General features: G+C 51.3%; 1 protein-coding gene across 1 annotated transcript; it reads right to left on the bottom strand.

Moving 5' to 3' along the window:
• Positions 1 to 485: 485 nt before the first annotated feature.
• On the bottom strand, positions 486 to 22,688 carry SSR1 (signal sequence receptor subunit 1). The gene is made up of 8 exons (XM_058668499.1): positions 22,506 to 22,688; positions 20,457 to 20,569; positions 16,978 to 17,065; positions 14,712 to 14,974; positions 12,290 to 12,366; positions 11,108 to 11,186; positions 9,833 to 9,926; positions 486 to 754 (listed from the first exon to the last, which is right to left on the bottom strand). The coding sequence occupies exons 1-8, from the start codon at positions 22,579 to 22,581 to the stop codon at positions 687 to 689; spliced, it is 858 nt and encodes a 285-aa protein (XP_058524482.1). The 5' UTR covers positions 22,582 to 22,688; the 3' UTR covers positions 486 to 686.
• Positions 22,689 to 23,117: the final 429 nt, after the last annotated feature.

Consider the following 23,117-nt stretch of genomic DNA (forward strand, 5'->3'; position numbering starts at 1 on the left):
TCAGAAACGCCTGCTCAGAGCAGCGGGGCCTGCTCATGCCTTCAGAAACGCCTGCTCAGAGCAGCGGGGCCTGCTCATGCCTTCAGAAACGCCTGCTCAGAGCAGCGGGGCCTGCTCAAGCCTTCAGAAACGCCTGCTCAGAGCAGCGGGGCCTGCTCAAGCCTTCAGAAACGCCTGCTCAGAGCAGCGGGGCCTGCTCATGCCTTCAGAAACGCCTGCTCAGAGCAGCGGGGCCTGCTCAAGCCTTCAGAGCGCAGGGTCCCATGCGGACAAGGACCGGCACGGGAGCCAGTCCAAGCAAGAAATAAATTACTGCCTTGAAAACAGCTCGAGGCAGGACAAGTATAAGCATATTGGGCATATTATTCCCAAAGGTTTGGCAGGGGAAAAAACCATACAATGTCAAAAAGGAAGTGTTAGGTGCATCCTAGCATTCTGAAGGCATGTTTCAGGCATTCCACAATGATTCTGCTAAGACCAACTGCTCACATACACGCACACGCACACACAGATTTTAATGGTTTTTAAAAAACCAGATTTGTTACTTTAGAAAAATGAATGCAGTGCATTAACGCCAGACTGCCTGCCCAGGCCACGCGTAAGGAGCAGGCGCCTTCTGCGGGGACACGGCGTCCGCACCGAGCCATGCGCGGCAGGGCAAGCGCTGACGGAGCTGCACCAGGGTGTCACTCGTCAGAGCCCGCAGACCTCTTCTGTAGCCGCTTCCTGGGCAGCCTTCTCGGCGAAGCCTTATCTGCAAGAGAGAACAGCAGGTGAGCTGGCTGGTGGCACGCGGGTGCTCCGAGCACTTGGGAGCACCTTCCTTCAGCGTCACCTCTCCCGGGAGCACACACTCACACGCAGGGACAGTGGCTGGGAGCTACAGGCTCCACCACCTGCAGCACAGCCCTTCAAGAGGCCGGCTCCAAGGGGACTCGGGGCCGGTTACCACGCTGCTCGAGACTTGACAGCTGAGCACATCTCAACATGCACCAACAGACATTTCCAGAAATGCCTTAAAGGGTGTGACAGTGCTGCTTTTAAAGACGAAACAATGATATTTCGTGTTCACGATGCAGTCATGCAGTTTGCATCACTTCAGGCAAGCTCCTACCTCTACCTGGAAGGAGCAGCTGCGAAGGCCATCGGGGATTAACACTACACCACCGCACGCACACAGGCATGCTCCTCACCGCTCACCGCCCACGGTAGACTCTATTCAGCAATACACAAGCAACTGTTCTCAACTCCTCAGGCTCTCGAAAGCCACAGGCTGGAACTATCTTTGCCTACTGTCTTCCTCTCTTATCTTGAGACACTTGACACAATAGCAAAGCAGCTATGAAGTAATTTATAATAAATCATTTCCATGAAATAAGAAAAATCAGCCTAAAAGATCTTTTCTCCCTGAAAATTGTTAGGTTATCCAATGTATTTCAAAAGTTTTAGCAAGTACTTTATATGAGTGTTTGAAGATTAAAAGATTAAAAGAAGTGTTCTCCTTAAAAAAAAAAAATGATGGGCCCAGTGTGGTAGCCTAGTGGCTAAAGTCCTTGCCTTGCCTGTGCCGGGATTCCATATGGGCACTGGTTCATATCTTGGTGGCCCCACTTCCCATCCAGCTTCCTGCCTGTGGCCTGGGAAAGCAGTCATGGAGAGCCCAAAGCCTTAGGAACCTGCACCCGCGTGGGAGACCTGGAAGAAGGTCCTGGCTCCTGGCTTCGGATGGGCTCAGCTATGGTTGTTACGGTCATTTTGTGAGGAGTGAACAAGCAAACAGATTATTTTTCTCTCTACAAATCTATCCGCCTTTTCAATAAAAATGAATGAATCCTTAAAAAAAAGGGGGAGGAAGAAATGGTATGAATGAAATATAATCTGTAGAGGAAAAACACACATAATTCCTTAAACATGTTGAATTAATGGGCAGATACAAAAATACTTGTATTATGCATTTAAATGACTTAAAACTCTGTATATCACAGCAAACTGTCGGGCTAGTGTTGCGGTATAACATGCTAAGACACCATGTGGGAAGCCAACATTCCATGTCCAAGTGGCAGTTGCAGCCCTGGCTGCTCCACTCTGATCCAACTTCCAGCTAACCTTCCTGGAAGGCAGCAGAGAACGGCACTCCAGGCTGGAGTTCCCAGGTTCAGCCCAGACCTGGCTGTTGCAACCATCTGGGAAATAAACCAACGAATCAGACTTCATTCTTTAAAAAAATCATAGAAAACACATATTACTATTCTATCTATCTTGCCATACACTTTAGAAAAGGTTTCTTTCAAAGGCAGAGAGAAAGAGACAAAGGTGGGGAGAGAGGCTGCCTCCCCAGTGCTGGCTCACTCCCCAAATGGCTGCAGCAGCAGCAGGAGCTGGGCCACGCAGCAGCCAGGGCTCCCATCCGGGGTCCAACCCCAAACTCTGAACCATCCTCCACTGCACCCCACCCTCCTGCCCAGGCACACTAGCAGGGAGGAGCGGGATTCAAGTGCTGGCGACACGAAAAACGCCGAGTCATATTCTTGGAGGTCCGGGAAAAACTGCCCAAAGTGGCTGTGTTTAAAACCTTCTCTCCGCTGCGCCTGTCCCCATTGGTCTAAGCTTTCCCACCCGCTTCTTCCGCCACATTTCCTCCCGTTTTCCGCCACCCTTCTTCCCACATTTCTTCCTGTACTCTGCTTCATTCCCCAGTCTCCTCGTCGCCCACCAGTCTTCTATTGTCCATCCGTTTCAGTCGTGCCCTGTCCCCCGTCTTAGTCCATCAGTTCCAGTCTGCTGGAGTCCAGCTTTTACCGGCTACTTTTATATCGTTTTTCCACCAATCATTTCTGCCCGTGGTCCACGGGGCTGATAGGCAGAACTGGCCTGTCCTTGTGACTTCCTGCCTGCCTCCTGGAGGGACAAGTCCCGCCTCCTGGCCCTCGGCCAGCCGCCATCTTGAAGCCCCTCATCCGTGTCGGGTCGGCTGCTCCCCACAAGGTGCCTTAAGTCACTGGGCCCTAACGCCAGCCCCTCTGCATGGCCTGGAAGTACCTCTGCATGTGCCTGTCGTGCCACACAGCACCTGTAAAAGAACGTCACTCTAATCGCAGCTGCAGATCTCACGCCAGTTCATGCAAACTTTAGCCAAACACAAAGTGAAAGGTGACTATCTGGCACAGTAGTTAAGTCACCAGTGGGGACACCCCCAGAACACATGGTGGTGTTATAGTAAGACAACAGGGGGACACCCCCAGCACACGTGGTGGTGTTATAGTAAGACAACAGGGGGACACCCCCAGCACACGTGGTGGTGTTATAGTAAGACAACAGGGGGACACCCCCAGAACACGTGGTGGTGTTATAGTAAGACAACAGGGGGACACCCCCAGCACACGGGGTGGTGCTGTAGTAAGACAACAGGGGGACACCCCCAGAACACGTGGTGGTGTTATAGTAAGACAACAGGGGGACACCCCCAGCACACGGGGTGGTGCTGTAGTAAGACAACAGTGGGTTGAGCAGGGCACAGCAACGCTGAGGACTCGTTCTCATCGAGCCTTTTAGGATGTGCTCAGATAAACCCCCCGTGCGTATTTCCTCCTGGGACAGGGAGGATGCCCCTATGCTCTCACTACTTTCTATTTCTATGTCCGTAACACTGATCTCATCTGAAAGGCTGGGGAGATGATGGGCAGAAGTAGGCAGAAGTAGGCGGGCAGGGGGAGGAAGGGTAGACAAAGACGGAGGGAGATTCCATTGGTTGGTTTTCTTTTTTTTTTTTTTTAAAGATTTATTCATTTTTATTACAGCCAGATATACACAGAGGAGGAGAGACAGAGAGGAAGATCTTCCGTCCAATGATTCATTCCCCAAGTGAGCCACAACGGGCCGATGCTGCGCCGATCCAAAGCCGGGAACCAGGAACCTCCTCCGGGTCTCCCACGCGGGTGCAGGGTCCCAATGCATCGGGCCTTCCTCGACCGCTTTCCCAGGCCACAAGCAGGGAGCTGGACGGGAAGTGGAGCTGCCGGGATTAGAACCGGCGCCCATATGGGATCCCGGGGCGTTCAAGGCGAGGACTTTAGCCGCTAGGCCACGCCGCCGAGCCCCATCGGTTGGTTTTCTTCCAAAATGGCCATAGTGGCCAGGCCAAGGCAGGCCCTCCGTCCAGGACTCCCTCATGGTGCACGGCTTCCCCAGGCACACTGAACAGGGAGCTGGATTAAAAGCAGAGCAGCTGGGACTCGAACCGCAGCCTGCATGGGATGCCAGCATTGCAGGTGGCAGTTTAACCCGTGGTACCACAATGCTGGCTCCATTTTACACGCATTATTTGAACTTTGGGACCAGAGTTGCGGGCTCAGGTAAGTCTCAGCCTGTGGGGCCAGCACCCCATAGGCACAACCCTGGATCGCAGCAGCTCTACTTTTGAGCTGACTCCCTGCCAAAAGGCCGCGGAGCCGGCAGAGGATGGCCAAAGGCCTTGGGCCCCTGCACCCATGTGGGAGACCTGGCAAAAGCTCTGGGCTCCTGGCTTCAGCCCTAGCTCTTGCTGAAACAGCAGATGTAAGACCTCTCTCTGTCTCTGCTTTCCTGTCTCTGTAAATCTTTCAAGTAAAAATAAGTAAATCTTACAAAAGAAAAAACTGATAGAGTGCAGGCATGTTTGAGATGACAGAGTATCACTAGGGCAAAGCAGAGAGCAGGTTACAGAAAAGGCAGGGGTCAGGCAGTAACAGCGGGTTACCTGGAGACCCAGTGGACACAGGGAAGAGGCGACAACGGTGGAGTGGTATTACAGGGAACAGAAAACCCACCAGCCACCGCTGAGCTGTGATCTGGACTCCAGTGGCGGCCACAGATCAGCCCTTGTGACAGCCAGGTGGGAGCTTGGGTTCACATGGTGAGCTCAGGAGGTGAAGGAAAATAAACAAAAGACTCCCCACTAGCCCAACTAATCAAAAAAAGGAGGGAGAAAATACACATCAATAGCATCAGATATGAGAAAGGAAACATAACGACAGATACCTCAAATATACACAGCATTATTACATGCGTACAAGTCAGAAGACCTAGAAGAGAGGGATAGATTTTTGAACAGATACAATCCACCAAAATTGAATCAAGAAGTAATTAGCAATCTAAATAGACCTATAACATGGACTGAAACTGAAACAGTAATTAAAGCCCTCCCAACCAAGAAAGTCCTGGACCAGAGGCTCCACTGCTGAATTCCACCCAACGTTCCAAGCGGAACTGACTCCAATCCTCCACAAGCTTTTCCAAACAACACAGAGAGGCAATCCTTCCAAACTTTATGAAGCCATTATCACATTAATACCAAAGCCAGATAGAGAAACAACAGAAAAAGAGAACTACAGATCAATATCCCTGATGAACACAGATGCAAAGACCCTCAACAAAATACTAGCCGACAGGATCCAACAGCACACCAGGCAGATCATTCCCTGGACCAGGTGGGATTCATCCATGGTATGCAGGGATGGTTGAACATTTACAAATCAATAAATGTGATACATCACATCAACAATTTGAAAAATAAAAACCATATGATCCTCTCAATAGATGCAGAGAAGGCATTTGATAAAATCCAACACCACTTCATGTTGAAAACCCTAAGCAAGATAGGCATAGAAGGAACATTCTACAACACAATCGAAGCAATTTACAAAAAAACCAATGCCAGCATTTTTCTAAATGGGGAAAGACTGGAAGCCTTCCCACTAAAATCTGAAACTAGACAGGGATGTCCACTGTCACGAGTACACTTCAACACGGTACTGGAAGTCCTTGCCAGAGCTATTCGGCAAGAAAAAGCAAACAAAGGAATCCATACTGGAAACTGAAATTATCCCTATTTTCATATGACATGATTCTCTACAGAGCAGAACCAAAAACTCAGTCAAGACACTGCTGGAACTTGTAAGAGACTTTGGCAGGGTAGAAGGATACAAAACTAATGAACGCAAGTCAATGGAAATAGTGTACATAAATAATTCCATGGCTGAGAAAGAAATTTAAAATATCTTAAATCCATAGGAATTAAGCTAACTAAATATGTAGAAGACCTCTATGATGAAAACTATAAAACTATAAAAACTATAAAACATTTTAAAAAGGAAATAGAGGAAGACCTTGAAAAATGGAGAAATTTACCATGTTCCTGGGTTGGAAAGATCAACATCATCAAAATGACCATATCACCAAAAGCAATATACAGATTCAACGCAATCCCAATCAAAATCGCAACACATTCTTCTCAGAAACAGAAAAGATAATACAAAAGTTCATCTGGAAACACCAGACTATGAATAGCCAAAGCTATCCTGAAGAATAAAAACCAGACCTCAAGACATACTACAGAGCAGCGGTCATCAAAACAGTTTGGTACTGGTACAGAAACAGAGAAAAAGATGATCAGTGGAACAGAATAGAAACACCAGAAGGGAACCCACACATGTATAGTTAACTAATCTTTGACAAGAAAACAATCCAGGCAAAAAGCCTGGTCTCTTCAACAAATGCTGTTGGGACAACTGGATAGCAGCTTGCAGAATTAAGAAGACCCACACCTGTCACATTATACAAAACTCAGCTCTAAACGATTCAAGGACCTAAATCTACACCTAGACACCTTCAAACTATTAAAGGAAAACACAGGAAGCACTCTCCAAGAAATAGGAACAGGGAAGGACGTCTTAGAAGAGATGCCCAAAGCAAAGGCAATCAAAACCAAAATGAACAAATGGGACTACATCAAACTAAAGCTTCAGTACAGCAAAGGAAACAATTAACAAAGTGAAGAAACAACCAACAGAATGGGAGAAAAATTTTGGACACTACACAAGTGATAGGGGACTAACATCCAGGATTTACAAACAGCTTCAGAAACCCAGGGACAGCAAAAAACGACCAACCAACCCTGTGAAAAAATGGGCAAAAGAAATGAAGAGACATTTTTTAAAAGAACAGATTCAAACGGCTAACAGACATATGAAAAGATGCTCAGGCTCCCTAGCCATCAGAGATACAAATGAAAACCATGTTGAGATACCACCTAACTCCAGTGAGACTGGCCTACATTCAAGACTCGACTAACAACACCTGCTGGCGTGGATGTGGGGAGAAAGCTACCCTCCTTCACTGCTGGTGGGAATGCAGGCTAGTACAACCACTATCAAAATCAGTATGGAGAGTGCTTAGAGAATTGCAAATAAACCTGCCACATGACCCAGCTATCCCGCTCCTAGGAAAACATCCAAAGGAAATGAAATCTGCATATGAGAAGGGGATCTGTAATCCTATGTTTACAGCAGCACAATCTACAATAGCAAAGACATGGTTACAATCCAGATGCCTGTTATAAGAGAGGTGGTTAAAGAAACTGTGGTATATCTACTCCATGGAATATTACTCAGCCATTAAAAGAATGAAATTATATCATTTGCAACTAGATGGTCCCAACTAGAGACCATCATGCTCAGTGAAATAAGTCAATCCCCAAAGGACAAACACCACATGTTCTCTCTAATATAAGGAAACCATCATGCAAATTGGAACGTATAGTGATGGAGTAATGGAGACTACCATATCCTGATGTGAAGACACAAAGCAACACACATCCCTACTTTCAAACAATCTAGACAATGGAACGATGCACTGTCCGACACTGTCTGTACCTGCAACGTCTGGGCACACTTGAACAGCAGACTGATGGAGTTCTAACTCCTTATGAAGAAATGTACTGTTGTGACAATATGGGAAAAATCAGTCAGGTGGGGGTGGATTCTGGGGGGAGGGGAATCACAGATTATACAGAATTGTACAATAACATTCAAAAATTAAAATACAAATTGAAAGAAAAAAAAGGAACTGGGCCTGGTGCAGTGGCCTAGTGGTTAAAGTCCTCGCCTTGAACGCACCGGGATCCCATATGGGCACCGGTTCTAATCCCGGCAGCTCCACTTCCCATCCAGCTCCCCGCTTGTGGTCTGGGAAAGCAGTCGAGGAAGGCCTAAAGCCTTGGGACCCTGCACCTGCATGGGAGACCTAGAGGTTCCTGGCTCCTGGCTTTGGATCAGCGCAGCACCGGCCGTTGCAGTCACTTGGGGAATGAATCATCGGATGGAGCATCTTCCTCTCTGTCTCTCCTCCTCTCTGTATATCTGACTGTGTAATAAAATAAAATAAATCTTTTTTTTTAAAAAAAGAACCTCATTCTTGAAGTATTGAAATAAAAAATACTGAGACAGTCTGTGTAGCCATGACAGATACAAACACCTGATGGCTGGAGCAGAGAGAATACCACGCTCACATGGCGGGAAGTGGAGCGTCCCATAAACACTCCACACACCTTAGACCGAACTACCCCACTTTAAAGAAATCACCCCACAAACGTAAATGTGCACGTGCGTGTGTATGCATGTAAAGGAATTCTCACTGCATTAAATCTCAGAGGAAAATACTGTAAAGAAACATCCTCAGACTAGGTTTAATCTATCCTAGCACATTTATTCAGAATGCTGTCTGGTTACTAGTCAACACCATGTCAGTAGCATGAACAGATTTCCAAGGCACAACGCCAGCTGTAGATGTAGGTAGCAGACGCCATCCGTGCTGATCCCATATGAACAATACACAAACCCACATCAAGTCGTTATGGAAAACAGTGTTAGTGCAGCCAGGACGTGAGCCGGCGCTTCACCTCTGCGTTAGTCAATGTTTCATAGTGACGCTGTGTTGCTTTCATTACAGTTGCTTGTCAAAGTCCTTCATCAATTGGAACAAAACTTCTACATTCCTCTGTAAGATTAATAGCTCAATAATCCTCTCTGTACTAAAACTGAAATACTCCTGCAGGTTGATTACTTCAACTTCAACTGGGCAGTTTTCAGTTTTCACAGTAAACCAAGTGGTGGAAATCTGTTCTACTTGTTAACCCTGCCAAGTCCTCCCAGCTCTGCAAGCACCCTGAAAGCTGGCAGACCCCACAAACACGAGTCCTCCCAGCTCTGCAAGCACCCTGAAAGCTGACAGACCCCACGAACACAAGTCCTCCCAGCTCTGCAAGCACCCTGAAAGCTGACAAATCCCACGAACACAAGTCCTCCCAGCTCTGCAAGCACCCTGAAAGCTGACAAATCCCACGAACACAAGTCCTCCCAGCTCTGCAAGCACCCTGAAAGCTGGCAGACCCCACAAACACGAGTCCTCCCAGCTCTGCAAGCACCCCGAAAGCTGACAGACCCCACGAACACAAGTCCTCCCAGCTCTGCAAGCACCCTGAAAGCTGGCAGACCCCACAAACACAAGTCCTCCCAGCTCTGCAAGCACCCCAAAAGCTGACAGACCCCACAAACACAAGTCCTCCCGGCTCTGCAAGCACCCCGAAAGCTGGCAGACCCCACGAACACAAGTCCTCCCAGCTCTGCAAGCCCCCCGAAAGCTGGCAGACCCCACGAACACGAGTCCTCCCAGCTCTGCAAGCACCCCGAAAGCTGACAGACCCCATGAACACGAGTCCTCCCAGCTCTGCAAGCACCCCGAAAGCTGGCAGACCCCACAAACACACGAAGTGCCTCACCTCGTCTACTCTGCACTGAAGGAACAGGAGAGAAGAGACGGAAACAAGTTAGGGACATGGAGAAGTCACACGGCAATAGCCAAACTGCAGCGCGGGGGGCACTGTCGAAGCAAGCCCCACACTCCAAAGGACTCTGTCCCATTACTAGCTGTCATAGGGGATTCCGCACTGACCAAGCATTGTCTGCTAAATCTTAAGACACTCACTCCCTTTGCACCTCAGAGAACCTCCAGTACTTACTGATCTGATTCAAGGTTTCCTGCGGAATCCAACTCATGTCCACATCGTTCTGACTTGAGGTGCCCATTTCCACTTTCTGTATCGGCCTCTTACGCTAAGGGAGGACAAAAGCATATGTCAAGCAAAGCCTCCGTGTCTCGTTTACTGTCAAGCCAGCTAGCAAGCCAGCTGAACACCCTTCCGTCCACAGTGAAGCAAAACCGCCAGAAAGAAAACCTGACACAATCCCATTCTTCACTTCTGCTCTAAAATTCTGAAAGCAACAAACATCTAAGAATCCATGCAAGAAACAGTGACGTGTGGTATGCAGCCGACTGACTAGATTCTGAACCCAGAATTACTAAGCTTCACGCACTTAAGAACCAATGTAGTTCTACTCAGCATGTAAACTGGTAACAATGACACGTTCTCCCCCAATGAGGAGCCGCAGCAGCGCCTTCGCTGGATAGTGGTGTCTTCGCTGGGTAGCGGCGCCTTGGCTGGGTAGCGGCGCCTTTGCTGGGTAGTGGCGCCTTGGCTGGGTAGCGGCGCCTTTGCTGGGTAGTGGCACCTTGGCTGGGTAGTGGCGCCTTGGCTGGGTAGTGGCACCTTGGCTGGGTAGTGGCGCCTTGGCTGGGTAGTGGTGCCTTCGCTGGGTAGTGGCAAGAGGGCAGGGAGGTGGCAGGGAAAAGTCCAGGGAAAGGGATTGGACTCTCACCCTAGTCATCAAACAAGCCGTCAGAACACAGACAAACCCTTTGTATTTTTCAAATGAAAAAAACCTCTGAATTTGTCCAATACAAATTATTGCTTTAAGTTCAGTACTGGGGCAAATCATGTCTGACAGATAGCATCCATAAAATAAAATGAAAGAAACGGACTGAAATCTTTGAGTCTGAGGGTTAGCAACTGCAGTGTAACTACAGTAACGTGACTCAAAGGTGCAGCCAGCGGTGCGGAACGCTGCCCTGGCCAGCTCTTCTTATACTATTATTCTGGAGCCATACCAAATCATCAGCTTAAAAAAATCAGCTTGCTATAAAGTTATCAAATGTAAAGCCCTTCTCCTGGCTGCCCTAGAAGCACCTGGCCAGATGCTCATCACGCCTGGTGTCGTCAAAAGACCCCGCCTCTGTGTGTATGACAAGCTGAATCAGGTCACATCACACAGCGGCTATGTGAAGTAGCACAGCGCCCGGGGCAGGCAAGCCCAAGGGAGAAGCCATGAAGGAGACTGCTTCCCCAAGCACCGCGTCGCCTCTGCAAGTGCTGCTGGGATGCGCTCAGCCGCATTACCTTTCTGGACTCCAGCAGCTGGTGAAGACCAACAAGCACCAGGAGCCCGAGGCCGGCGAGGAACATGTACATGAAGACTCTGCAGAGACACACGCAGATGGCGTTCACTCCCAAGAAATGCCACGGAAATCAGCACATCACTCTAACACATCAAACTTCATATATGAACTTTCCAAATTATGACCCAAGCAGTAAGTTTTATCATTTTCCTATAATTTGTATTTAAGAACACTGAAGACAATAAAACAAGCAATTCTGTAATCTTAAATGAATAAAATTGGGCCCGGCGCCGTGGTCTAGTGGCTAAAGTCCTTGCCTTGAACGGACCAGGATCCCATATGGGCATTGGTTCTAATCCCCGTGGCCCTGCTTCCCATCCAGCTCCCTGCTTGTGGCCTGGGAATGCAGTCGAGGACGGCCTAAAGCCTTGGGACCCTGAACCGCATGGGAGACCCGGAAGAGCTCCTGGCTCCTGGCTTTGGATTGGCACAGCTCCGGCTGTTGTGGCCACTTGAGGAGTGAATCATGAGACGGAAGATCTTCCTCTGTCTCTACTCCTCTCTGTATATCTGACTTTACAATAAAAATAAATAAATCTTAAAAAGTAAATTAAAATTTATGCTATATATTCAAAGATCACAGTTTAAAATAACTACAGTGCTTTTATCTGTTAAATCTTTTTTAAAATGTATTATTAAAAAGCAGAATTAGAGAGAGACACTAGCTCACCCCCCAAGATCACTGCTGACCACGCCAAAACCAAGAGCCAGGAGCTCCACCCCGTCTGGACACAGGAGCCCGAGCGCCTGGGCCATCTGCCACTGCCCTGCCCTGCGCTTCAGCAGGGAGATGGACCCCAAGCGGAGCAGCCGGGACTTCAACCAGGTGCCACAGGCAGCAGCGACAGCAAGGCGCTGACCATCAAGACAAACACGCTGCAATGGCACTTCAGAGGCAGGAAACCCAAGCTGGCTAAAGTGTGGGGCAGAAGGAAGAGGGAGAGCTAGAACCATTACAAAGATCTTCTGCCAGATTCAGTCACACTTCCTGGTTTGGTACTCAGTTGCAAGACTCGTGTAAAGCACAGATCATTTGTAATCCCTGCCCTTGTCACTGAGACAGCAGCGAGGCCTCTGGCCCCACCTTACAGCATCAAGACCTAAGCACAGTGGCTTCACTTACGTCTCTCCATCTAATCCATCCTCTCTTTCAATAACGGTAACTGTTTGATTGAAGACAGCATCTTGAAATACATTGCCCTGTTTCAAAAAGAAAAGATAAAGAAATCTGAAATGCATTCAGAACGAAAGCTTGCAAGACTTCCCAGAAGAAGGACAGCTGTTGGCACAGCGGAAGCAGTGCAGCTTTCCGTTTCCTGCACCGGCCACAGGTGAGCCTCTCCTTTAGGGACCTAAAGCAACTGTCTCCAACTTGGCCCGAGTTACCCCACTTTCCCTGCAGGGGAGGGTGAAGACAGGACAGCAGAGCCAAAGCAAGATGAACGGGGAAGGAAACACGGTTCACCCGTCTCCCCCAGTGACTCCGCTTCCCGCAAAGTCAGAGAACACCGAGACGCACAGTAACACGCCACGTTCCAAAGTGACAGTGGGGTGGAAATCAATGTCAGTGTGGTAAACGGGCAGCTGATTATCAGAACCAACTATCATTTGATATTTTTAGTATCAAACTATTTTTTTTTCTATTGTCATCTTCAAACGACTCTGTCCCTTCAACTTGGCTTTTAATTTCCAGCACACCAGAACCCCCGGGGGGTGCCCAGCCACTCAGTACCCGGTGCTGCACACGAAGGCCGGGCCTTCTGCCACTACACAACTCAACTGTAATTACTGAGTTTCACTTTAAGTCCCTTCAACCTGAATTCTTCTGCTGCAATTCCAGGATTCCTAATACAGCGATGAAAGCCAAATTCAGAATGGAACTGAAACTACACAGAAGCACATTCAAATATTTTTCAGAAAAACAGAATTAAAGGATAAGTTTGCCTTGGTACAAAAACTGGCGAAGTTCCTGCACAGTTTGTTCATCAGACACATTTTTCATAAACTTTTTGAACCACCCTTATATACATTATCTTTCAAAATTTCTTAACACAAAAGCCTTTCTTTTTTCAATCTGCAAAGTGAAATTAGAGCGGGAAAGCAGAGCTATTTCCATCTACTGCTTTGTTCCCCTAAAAGGCGACCACGGCCAAGGCTGGGCCAGAGCAAGCCCGGAGCACAGAGCTCTGTCCTAGTCTCCCGTGTGGGCAGCCGGGCTCAAGCACCGCAAGAGTATCTTCTGCTTTTCCCACGCCATGAGCAGGGAGCTTCTTCCGGGTCTCCCACGTGGGTGCAGGGTCCCAAGGCTTTGGGCCGTCCTCCACTGCTTTCTCAGGCCACAAGCAGGGAGCTGGATGGGGGACAGGGCCGCAGGGATTAGAACCAATGCCCATATGGGATCCCAACACGTTCAAGGCAAGGATTTATCCACTAGGCTGTTGTGCTAAATGCTAAGCCCCTAAAATTATCTTTTAGTTCTATTTTCCCGTAATCTTTTCGAAGTATACCATACATGCCTGTTCATTAAATTAAATTTTAGTGGGCCCAGCATGGTAGTCTAGTGGCTAAGGTCCTTGCTTTGTATGCCCGGGCGGCCCTGCTCCCCATCCAGCTCCCTGCTTGGGGCCTGGGAAGGCAGTCGAGGACGGCCTAAAGCCTTGGAGTCCTGCACCCACATGGGAGACCTGGAAGAGGCTCCAGGCTCCTGGCTTCGGATCAGCTCAGCTCCAGTCACTGTGGCCACTTGGGGAATGAATCAGCGGACGGAAGACCTTCCTCTCTGTATATCTGATTTTCCAATAAAAGCAGCAAGGTTTATAGTTTGGTTTTATTTCATGAGCTCTGATGCTGGTTAGTTTTTAGTTTGTATGTAACCAGCCAGTGACTGACAGGCACACGAGAACTGTGCAGCCAGGAGCGGGTCTGCAGGCGCCCGCCATCCTGTTGTAGCCGCCATCTAACCCACTTTACAGGCGCGCTCAGGCCTTCACCTCCCAGCTTGTGCCTCCTGAGCTGATTTTTAAAATATTTATCTTGTCATTTGAGAGTGACACAGAGAAGGAAAACTTGCATATGCTGATTCACTCTTCAAATGCCCACAGTGGCCAGGGCTGGTCTAGAGCAGGTCCAGGAGCCGCAGCTTGGCTCCGCCCGGGGGCAGTGTTGGGCTCCCCTGCTCTGCCCGGGGGCGGCCTTGGGCTCCCTTGCCACTGAAGCTATCTGAAAGGATCTGGTCCTACCCTGTGTCAGAACTCTCTCGAGTGGGCACAGCGCAGGCGGCAGGAGGCCCCTGGCCGGCTTCGCACCCACCAGCCTCAGCAGCTCCACCACGTGGACTGCACTCCCTCCCTCTGAAGCCCCCTCACCAGCCTGCAGCGCCTCACAGGCCACTGCCCGTTTCCATCCAGCACTCCACTGGACTTCATTTCTGCCTCACTGCTCCTGCTTACTGAGACTTCAAGCACAAAATAGGCACTTGAACCAGTTCACCCACCCTGCCTCCACCCACCTAACCCTATAAACCACAGTGAGTGTGGAGGCCTTACATTGAAATCCTTGTAGTTCAGGTTGATGACCAGCCCGAAGGGTCGGCCACCCATGGGCTCTGCAGGGATGAAGGAGTACTCAAAAGTCGCTTGTCTCTGCGGTGGCACTATCGTGTTCAGAGGCAGAGCTGTGAAATTTTGTATATAAAATTGGTAGTCCTGAGGGTACCGGAAGGAGGCATCCAGGGACTCCACAATAAAATCTTCTGTGCCCTTGTTGGTGAAGCCCACCAGGAACTTCACAATGTTATTTGCTGGAAAATCTGAAAAACAAAATGGAGATAGGAAAATCAGGCCACCACTAGAGTACAAAGTGACAAGCAGACATGACTAATGGATTCTGGAACCTTTCCTGTGCATATGGACTTGGTTTCAGAACGCTTTCTGGAAAAGCACCCTAGTCACCCACTACCTAGCAAGTATTTGATGGGAACCCCCCACCCCCATCATCCATATAGCAGCATTTAAAACTGAGGGGGGTGAACTCGAATGAAATGCATGACAGTGGAGTTAACAAGGCCAGGCTAGACGGCTGCACCCACCAGTTGGGACTAGGGGCTGAATGGACAGAGCCAACTACAGCAATCCTGGTGAATGCCAAGCCTGGGGGTGAGCCATGCCAGTCTGGGCTGCAGTATCTGTTGGCGTGTGTAAGACCCAGGGCTTGGAGTAGGTAGAGGAAGCTGAGGGACTCCCCTGCTAGGCTGGCACACCACAGAGCCAAAGTGAGTGCAGGCCAGCCAGGTCAGGCTGTAGTACCTACTGGCAAGTGCCAAGACAAGGTGCAAGCTCCCCTGTTGAGCACGAGGACCAGGGCTAGGGGCAGGCCAGGCTCAGAGCAACAGCACCCATCAGCACACGTGTGGTCAGGTCTGGAGGCTGGGTTGGGCTGAGCCAAGCCACAGCACCCAGAAGTTGGCACAAGAGCCGACTGGGAAGAGGGCTAGTCCTTGGCTAGGCTATGTGGGTCAGGACCGGAAGCTGGGCTGAGCCAAGCCACAGCACCCAGAGGTTTGCACAAGAGCCGACTGGGAAGAGGGCTAGGCCTGGCTGGGCTGCAGCTCAGGCTGGCAAGGGCAAAAACCAGGGCTGGGGCAAATCTGACGGGGCTGCTGAGGGCCGCCCCAACCGGGTCGGCCACTTGCTGGTAAGTGTAAGCACCAGACCTGTGGTGGGATGGGCTGGGATCGGCCACAGCATCCCTCAGCTCGTGTGACAGATGGGGCTGTGGCAGAACTCATCAGGCATCTATTGGTACAGGTGACAGAGTGAACCTGACCCTGCACTAACTGGCACACCCAACAGTCAAGTCCGAGGTCGCTCCAGGGAGATCTCTTGGAGTTGCCCGACTAGTTCACTGCCTCAAATCCCAGCCGAAGGGATTTGTGGTCCGACCTTGGAGTGCAGGGAGCTGGCATGGGCCTCCTCAGTTGCTGATCTGTGCAGTGCAGCGGGCAGCATGCCCGGATGCACATGGGAAACATGACAGCCAGCACATCTAGGCCAGCAAGGAATTCAAGTGCCTCATCACAAGATGGAAGCAGAACAAGTTGTACAATTCTCCTTGCAAGCCTTGCAGCATGTTCCTGGGTCTGTGGATGCGCTAAGCCAACAGACCTTGGAAAGTTTTCTCAACCTGGAGTGACAAAGGCGACAATCTCTCAGAACGACCAAAACCACTCAAGTAACCCTCTCAGAACAGTTTTTCCACACAGGGTCTCGAAATAACTGTCCCCCATCCCCAGGTGTTGATGTGGTCTGAGACCAAGGAGCGGGTCCCCCGCCTTTTGCCCTCTGCAGTCACAGAGGAAAAACCCCACAGGACTGAAGCCATTTATCCCAGCCACCTTCCTCCGCACCTTGATTCCCCCCACCCAAACTGGAGGCCCACATGAACATGCATCCCAACAATGCAAAGAACATCAAAAACAGAATAAAAATGAAAAAGCACAATTTCTAGCTAAACTGAGTAGTTCTGAAATGCCGGCAACACTCCCTTACAGACATGAGCATCAGATGTATCAAGATATTTTAAAAATGCCGTTTGTACAGTATCTGCTGTGTAAGGTCAGGTGGGCAGGATGGTACCATGATCCAGGACAGGTGGGCAGGATGGTACCATCACCAAGGACAGGTGGGCAGGATGGTACCATCATCAAGGACAGGTGGGCAGGATGGTACCATCATCAAGGACAGGTGGGCAGGATGGCAGCATGATCAATTCCTGGCTCCGAGGAGCAGCTTTCTGACGACACCCCTGGGTTACCTTCTCCTTTCACGAACAAGATGGTTGTGTCTGCACTTGGTGAAGCCTCAGGCTCACCCGGTACATCCTCTTCTTCCTTATCTTCTGTCTGACAAAAACAACACAGCAAAGGGATTATTACAGAGAAAAAAACACAAAAAAATTTAAAAATATATATATACTTCGAGCTGTATTATCATACCAGTGACCAAAATGTCTGCTGTGGTGCATGTAACAGAACCGAGCCTGGTCCTCGCCCTGAGCTCCCACTCACGCACACCCCGGGATAACCCAGCCTGGCCCTCGCCCTGAGCTCCCACTCACGCACACCCCGGGATAATCTAGCTCCTGTCACGTTTCAGTTCTGGCTCTCCCAGCCCCAGCCATACTGGCACTTGAGGAACCAATCAGAGGCGAGGAGTTCTTCCTGTTTCCTAAATAAAATCTAAAGTAAGTATTTTAGTAGACACTGAGAGGATTATTCCTTTCCCATGGCTTTGCTGGGATTAGTGGCACGGATTTCATTGACGCTTTGAAGCTGGAATAAAAGCCCTCGAGCATGAGGTGGCTGCTAGGTATGTAGGCCGGACTACAACCATGAACACCCAATCCCACCCAGAGTGCTGGGCTAAGGCTCGCGGCTCTGCACCCTGGGGGGCAGTGGGTTCTGGGCCAATAACTGGCTCCTGCTACCACGTGGGAAGCCCGAATTGGGGCCCAGGCTTCCAGCCCGGACCTGAGCCAGCCTGGCTACTGCAGCCACATGGGGGGTAAACCAGTAGATGGAGTTCCTGCTGCTCGTCCCATCACTGCATAAGCAAGTGCTTGGCTCCTCCAAAGGTCCCAAGAGCCAGCGCTGGCTCAGGGACGCCACCGCGGTCTCCGCGCAGGCGGCAGGACCTCAGTACTTGGGCCATCCGCCGCTGCTTTTCCAGATGTTAGCAGGAGCTGGACTGGACTAGAACCAGCAGACGGACAAGGGATGCTAGCACTGGCAGAGTCTTAAGCCACGGCAGAGACCAAGATGCCTCCACTTCCTGACGCACTTGAGAGAATGCACTCACTCAAAAAACATGCTTGGGCCCGGTGGTGTGGCCTAGCGGCTAAAGTCCTCGCCTTGAACGCGCCAGGATCCCATATGGGCGCCAGTTCTAATCCTGCCTGCCCCACTTCCCATCCAGCTCCCTGTTTGTGGCCTGGGAAAGCAGTGGAGGACGGCCCAAAGCTTTGGGACCCTGCACCCGCGTGGGAGACCCGGAAGAGGTTCCTGGTTCCCGGCTTGGGATCGGTGCGCACCGGCCGTTGCGGCTCACTTGGGGAGTGAATCATCGGATGGAAGATCTTCCTCTCTGTCTCTCCTCCTCTTTCTCTATATCTGACTTTGCAATAAAAATAAATCTTTAGAAAAAAAAAAACATGCTCAGTGACTCTTCCACAGTCTCATTTAGTTTATACTTTTAGACAGACTCATTAGTAGGAAGAGGCCAGAGTCGCGGAGGCTACAGAACTATAAGCTACAGGAATATGAAGAAAGGATATAACCGAAAAAACAGATAAGGGAATTCACACCTAAGATGTGATTAATGGGTTCTGGAATCAAAACCAAAAAACCCTGGAATTACTAACAAGGCAAGTGCTCTGGAGCCCTGTGAAAACATGCGACGAATTTCATTTTGGACAAATATAATCTGAGGCCCCCCAGGGTACCCACATAGTGCGATCCCATACGGGTCAGGACATTTGGACACGGGGCTGTATTATCATACCAGTGACCAAAATGTCTGCTGTGGTGCATGTAACAGAACCGAGCCTGGTCCTCGCCCTGAGCTCCCACTCACGCACACCCCGGGATAACCCAGCCTGGCCCTCTCTCTCACTGCCTTCAGTAAGCAAATACACCCTTACAGAAAGGTAAAGCTTGCCAAATATGAAGGCCAAGAAAGACTGGAAACTATGCAGCAGCTACTTTGAGTATAGTCCTTTTTTAAAATGAAAAAATATTTATTTGAAAAGCAAAGTGACAACTGGAAATCTTCCACATTCTGACTCACTGGTTAGAGCTGGGCCAGGCTGATGCCATCAGCACCTGGAGGCAGAGGCCCGAGCACTGCAGCCCCACCTGCCACCTTCCCAGTGCGTTAGCAGGAAGCAGGACTGGGCTCTGCCCAAACGGCCGGCCAGCTGTGCCCACTGCCGCCATCACTTCTATCGCAGAGACAGAAGCACGGGGCACACATCGGGCACACGTCCAACAGCAGTGTGGCAGAGGCCAGTAACAACTCCAGCAGGTGGGTCCCCGCCACCCACACGGGAGGGCCAGAGCGAGCGCCCAGCCCAGCTGCTGCAAGTGTCCGGGGGTGGCGAAGCAAGGGCAGAGTTCTCTCCTGCCATTTCTTATCTCTCTGGCCTTTCAAATGAAATGGGAATTTTAAAAATGCATTGTTTCTGTGTAAGAAGGAATAATATTTTCAGGAAAAGATGGCAAAGTTCTACCCCAACCCACAGCTTTGGAGAGGAAAAGAACAATGGGACAGAAAAGCCAAAAGTTAGGGGCTGGTCATACAGCACTGCCAACTCAGACAGGACCATGTTCATGTCCCGGCTGCTCCACTTCCCGTCCAGCTTCCTGCCTGTGGCCTGGGAAGGCAGCGGAGGATGGCCCAAAGCCGTGGGACCCTGCACCCTGGAAAAGACTTCTGGCTCCGGGCTTCCAAGTGGCTCAGCTCTGGCCACTGCAGCCACCTGGAGACTAAAGCAGCAGACGGAAGACCTCTGTATCTCCTTGTTTCTTTGTAAAATCAATCTGCCTTCCAAATACAAAAATATTTTTATTGGAAAGGCAGATTTACAGAAAGACAGAAAAAAAGGTCTTCAACCCACTGATTCACTTCCCAAGTGGCTGCAGTGGCCAGAGCCAAGCCGATCCAAAGTCAGGAGCCAGGAGCTTCTTCTGGGTCTCCCACGTGGGTACAGGAGCCTAAGCACTTCGGCTGTCCTCTGCTGCTTTCCCAGGCCACAGGCAGGGAGCTGGACGGGCAGTGGAGCACTGGGGTACGAACTGGGGCCCATGTGGGATCCTGGTGCATGCAGGTGGGGTATCAGCCTTGTAGGCCAAAGCAGTGGCTCCAGGACCACACTTCTTCACGTGAGAACTTGAACTTCAACTTTTCCTATGACAGTAATAAATCCTGGGGTAGGCATTTGTCCTGACAGTTGAGACATCTGCACGCCACTCTGCTCAGGTCCTTAACCCCCTTCCGGCTAACGCAGGCCCCGCGAGGCAGGCAGTGGATGGCTCACACAGCTGGATTTCTGGCACCCATGCAGGAGACTGGATTGGGCTCCCAGCTCCTGGCCAGCACACAGGACTCCAAGTGTCTGGGGAAAACTAGCAGGTGGCAGCGCCTCCCAATTTTTGCTTCTCAGTTACAAAAACAACGACAACAGTAACAGTAATAAACTGTGGACGCGTGGCACTCCCATCACCACAAGGCACTAACCAAATCTGTGGGGTCATCTTCCTCTACTTCGGCCTCATCATCTTCATCTTCAATGACCGAGTCTTCCACTGTTTCCTCATCCTCCGTCAGGTCTTGAGCCTTGGCTAAGGAACCTGAAAGACGGTGTACAACACACACTGATGCCCTGTGAGATGCAGGCAAAGCACTTTCCCCAGAGCAGCCCATCTTCCACGAGACAACGCCAAATCGCACCCAAGCAGACTGTATCACTCTGCTAACAGCTTCAGCAACTACTGCTCGATTCCACCCGGAGATGCAGCAAACAGAGCTGCCCGGAAGCCCAAACAAGGAACTTCAAGCAATTCTGTTAAGGAAATTAAAAACGAACTCCTAAATGCAATCAGTGCCCGCAACCACATAAACCAACATAAAATTACAAGCTAAGCCTAGGAGCCCACAGCAATGCCCAGGTACAGGGCAGATGTGGCATCATGGTTGCCCACAGCATGCGCCTCTAGGCAACGCCCACATCCACGGTAGAGCTGTACCACTAACCACCAGAATTACTTGTAGAAAAATCATTCAACTCTTTGTAGGTGGCTTTAAACATGTTTGAATGTATAACTCTTCGAGGGACATAAGTCACTCTGGTTACACAGAGCCTACCTCAAGCCAGACCCTACAAGCACTTCAGCTTTGGTGGCCCGCCAGCACTTCCTAGAGAGAATGATGATGTGGCAATGGTGTGCAGGGGCACGCGGGGCACCGCCTGGCACCGTGCGGCTTTCCGGCTTGGTTTCCTCCGGCTGCTAGGACCTCCGCCAGCAGCTTCCCCTGGCGTGACAGGGCTGTGTGGGGTTCTGCACTCCGCAAAGGGCTTCCAGGCCCATGTGCACCTGAGGACCACCCACCTCCTCGGCTGGTTCATCTGTCAGGCAGTAAAACATTTCCCTGTCTTGGTGCTAACCAGGGAACAATTCTGTGCCAGAAAAGTATGGTGGCTTTCAACTCAAAACAAAATCTGACAAAATTTGATTCAAAGAAACAATCATTCCTCATTAAAAAAAAATTACAAAATACTTAATTCTGTTTATAAACTGAGTGGACCCTTCAAGCAATAAGACTTTGAGGGTTCAGCCTAGCGCGACTAAACCAAATTTTTTTCAAAAGGCTCCTTGAAAAACAGACTGTCTTTAAAACTTGGCGAATGAGTTCACAGATGGTTTTGGATCATTCTGCCACGTGGGTTTTCTATGCATCAGACTGACTGCACTTCGCACTCCTAGATGTGCCCATTACTGGTAGAGAAACGCAGGCTAGCCAGCTTTGCAAGTCAGACGCGTGAGGCGAGTGTCCACGGGTGCGCCCTGGGAACCCACGGGGGACAGGGGAAGGGTTCTGGAGGTCAGCACCGGGGAGCGGGAACCGGGCGCGCGAATGAATGGGGCCGCGGCAGGGACACGTCAGCGGGAGTGCGGGCCGGAGGGGAGAAGGGCAGGAGGGGCAGCAGGACCAGGAGTGGACGAGGGGCAGCAGCGTCTGGCAGGGCAGGAGGGGACGAGGGGCAGCAGGGTCCGGCAGGACAGGAGGACAGGAGGACAGGAGGGCAGGAGGACAGGAGGGGACGAGGGGCGGCAGGGTCCGGCAGGGCCAGGAGGGCAGGAAGGGACGAGGGTCTGGCAGGGCAGGAGGGGACGAGGGGCGGCAGGGCAGGAGGGGACGAGGGTCCGGCAGGGCCAGCAGGGCAGGAGGGTCCGGCAGGGCAGGAGGGGACGAGGGTCCGGCAGGGCCAGCAGGGCAGGAGGGTCCGGCAGGGCCAGGAGGGGACGAGGGTCTGGCAGGGCCAGGAGTGCAGGAGGGTCCGGCAGGGCCAGGAGGGCACGAGGGCCAGGAGGGCAGGAGGGCCAGCAGGGCAGGAGGGGACGAGGGTCCGGCAGGGCCAGCAGGGCAGGAGGGTCCGGCAGGGCCAGGAGGGCAGGAGGGCCAGGAGGGCAGGAGGGCCAGCAGGGCAGGAGGGTCCGGCAGGGCAGGCCGGGCACCCCGCCGGCTCCAGCCCGGACCCGACGGCGGCCGGCGGCCGAGCCTCACCTGGCGGGCCACCCCGCTGCAGCACGGCGGGGACGAGCAGCAGCAGCAGCAGCAGCAGGCGGCGGAGCAGTCGCATGGCGGCCCGTCCGGTGCCCAGGCCAGCTTTGAGAACACGCTAAGCGGATCCCGCCGTAATGGCGTTACGGCTCATCCGGGCTCCGGACGGGGAGGGCCGCGGCACGGAGCACGGTGCACGCAGCACGCAGCACGCACGCACGCACCCGCGACGTCGACGTGGCGGATCCGGGCGCAGCGGCGGGGCTGCCGGGAGTCACGTGGTCATGTGAGCGGAGTTCTCGCGAGAGCCGTCCGCCGGGCATAGGCGGGGCAGGCGCAGAGCGGGGTTCCGGCGGCGCTTCCGGCGGATCGGCGTGGCCCGACCCTGACCATGACCCTTATCCTAACCCTGACCCTAATGTCCATCAGCGTGGCCCGACCCTGACCGTGAGCTACAGCTCTTGTGCGTGCTCCTGTCCGTCAAGGCCCCTTGCCTGTGAGTTCGTCTTTGCAACCTGGGATATGACTTGCCGCAAGGAAGCACACGTCATCGGGTAACTTGCCTGGGACTTGTGAAGGCCAGCAAGGGGCAGTCCGGCTGCAGACCCACGCTCT

The sequence above is a fragment of the Ochotona princeps genome, chromosome 1 (assembly GCF_030435755.1).
Source record: "Ochotona princeps isolate mOchPri1 chromosome 1, mOchPri1.hap1, whole genome shotgun sequence".
NCBI classification, from domain to species: Eukaryota; Metazoa; Chordata; class Mammalia; order Lagomorpha; family Ochotonidae; genus Ochotona; species Ochotona princeps.

Excerpts from the sequence above, each read along its gene's own strand:
- SSR1 (XM_058668499.1), bottom strand. The coding sequence starts at position 22,581 with ATGCGACTGCTCCGCCGCCTGCTGCTGCTGCTGCTGCTGCTCGTCCCC. Across the intron at positions 17,066-20,456 it reads AAGATGACCCCACAGATTTG|ACAGAAGATAAGGAAGAAGA; the intron begins GTTAGTGCCTTG and ends TGTTTTTGTCAG. Across the intron at positions 755-9,832 it reads GGAAACCTTGAATCAGATCA|ATAAGGCTTCGCCGAGAAGG; the intron begins GTAAGTACTGGA and ends TCTCTCTTGCAG.